General features: G+C 38.5%; 1 protein-coding gene across 1 annotated transcript in view; it reads left to right on the forward strand.

Moving 5' to 3' along the window:
• The first annotated feature begins 268 nt into the window (after positions 1-268).
• LOC107291262 (putative ferric-chelate reductase 1) overlaps positions 269-815 on the forward strand; it is a 10,943-nt gene continuing 10,396 nt past the window's right edge. Inside the window, exon 1 of the mRNA XM_015820250.2 lies at positions 269-365. Within this exon, the coding sequence (XP_015675736.2) occupies positions 269-365 (97 nt within the window). The remainder of the gene's footprint in view (positions 366-815) is intronic.

Consider the following 815-nt stretch of genomic DNA (forward strand, 5'->3'; position numbering starts at 1 on the left):
CCTGCCTGAGCAAGGAATTGGACTAGATGACCTCCAAAATCCCTTTCAACTTTATTATTATTACTATTACTATTATTATTATTATTACTATTATTATTATTATTATTATTATTATTATTATTATCTATAAATATTTCCTACTCACTCACCTTTCTCTCTCTTTCTTCAGATGGAGAAATATTCCTTCTTTGGGATCTTTTTTTGTACAGTATTTGTGTCCCAGATCTTTGGATATCCATACAATGATATTTCGATAGCTTGTGACTCCATGTTACCAGATCATGGAAGTGCCCCACAGACCTCAAGCCCACCTTACGTCATCTCTGTCTCTTTTGATAGATATGACCCGGGAAATGAAATACAAGGTAAAAAAAGTGGGCAAGGGTACAATCTAGCTCAGAAATTGAGTAAGCTATGCTCAGATCCATCAGAATGTGGAACATTGTTATCAGTCAATAGCTTTTTCAGTGGCAGTTTAAATTTGCCATACAGTTTGTTCTGTCAACGCTGCTAACATTGGATGTTCCCGCTCTGACAACTGCTTTAACATGCTTTTTCTTACTTTTAGAAATCAGGTGCAGCAGGGGGGGTTGGGATGAAAGCTCAGCTAGCCATAATAATAACGCTACTGTGGGAACCCAAGGACAAGCTGATAACGTTTCGGCAGGCTGAGGAGCTGAGGAGAAGGCCCGTGCTTTAAGCTAATTGGGGAATGTACTTTATGACAGTTTATTGGGGGTGGGAATTGCACTTTGTTACTTTGTATCCAGGGGAAGGAAATTTTAGTTTTTGGGTTCAACTATGTAGTGCCGATA

The sequence above is a fragment of the Protobothrops mucrosquamatus genome, unplaced genomic scaffold (genome assembly GCF_001527695.2).
Source record: "Protobothrops mucrosquamatus isolate PMUCROS unplaced genomic scaffold, P.Mucros_1.0 scaffold1098, whole genome shotgun sequence".
Lineage (NCBI taxonomy): Eukaryota > Metazoa > Chordata > Lepidosauria > Squamata > Viperidae > Protobothrops > Protobothrops mucrosquamatus.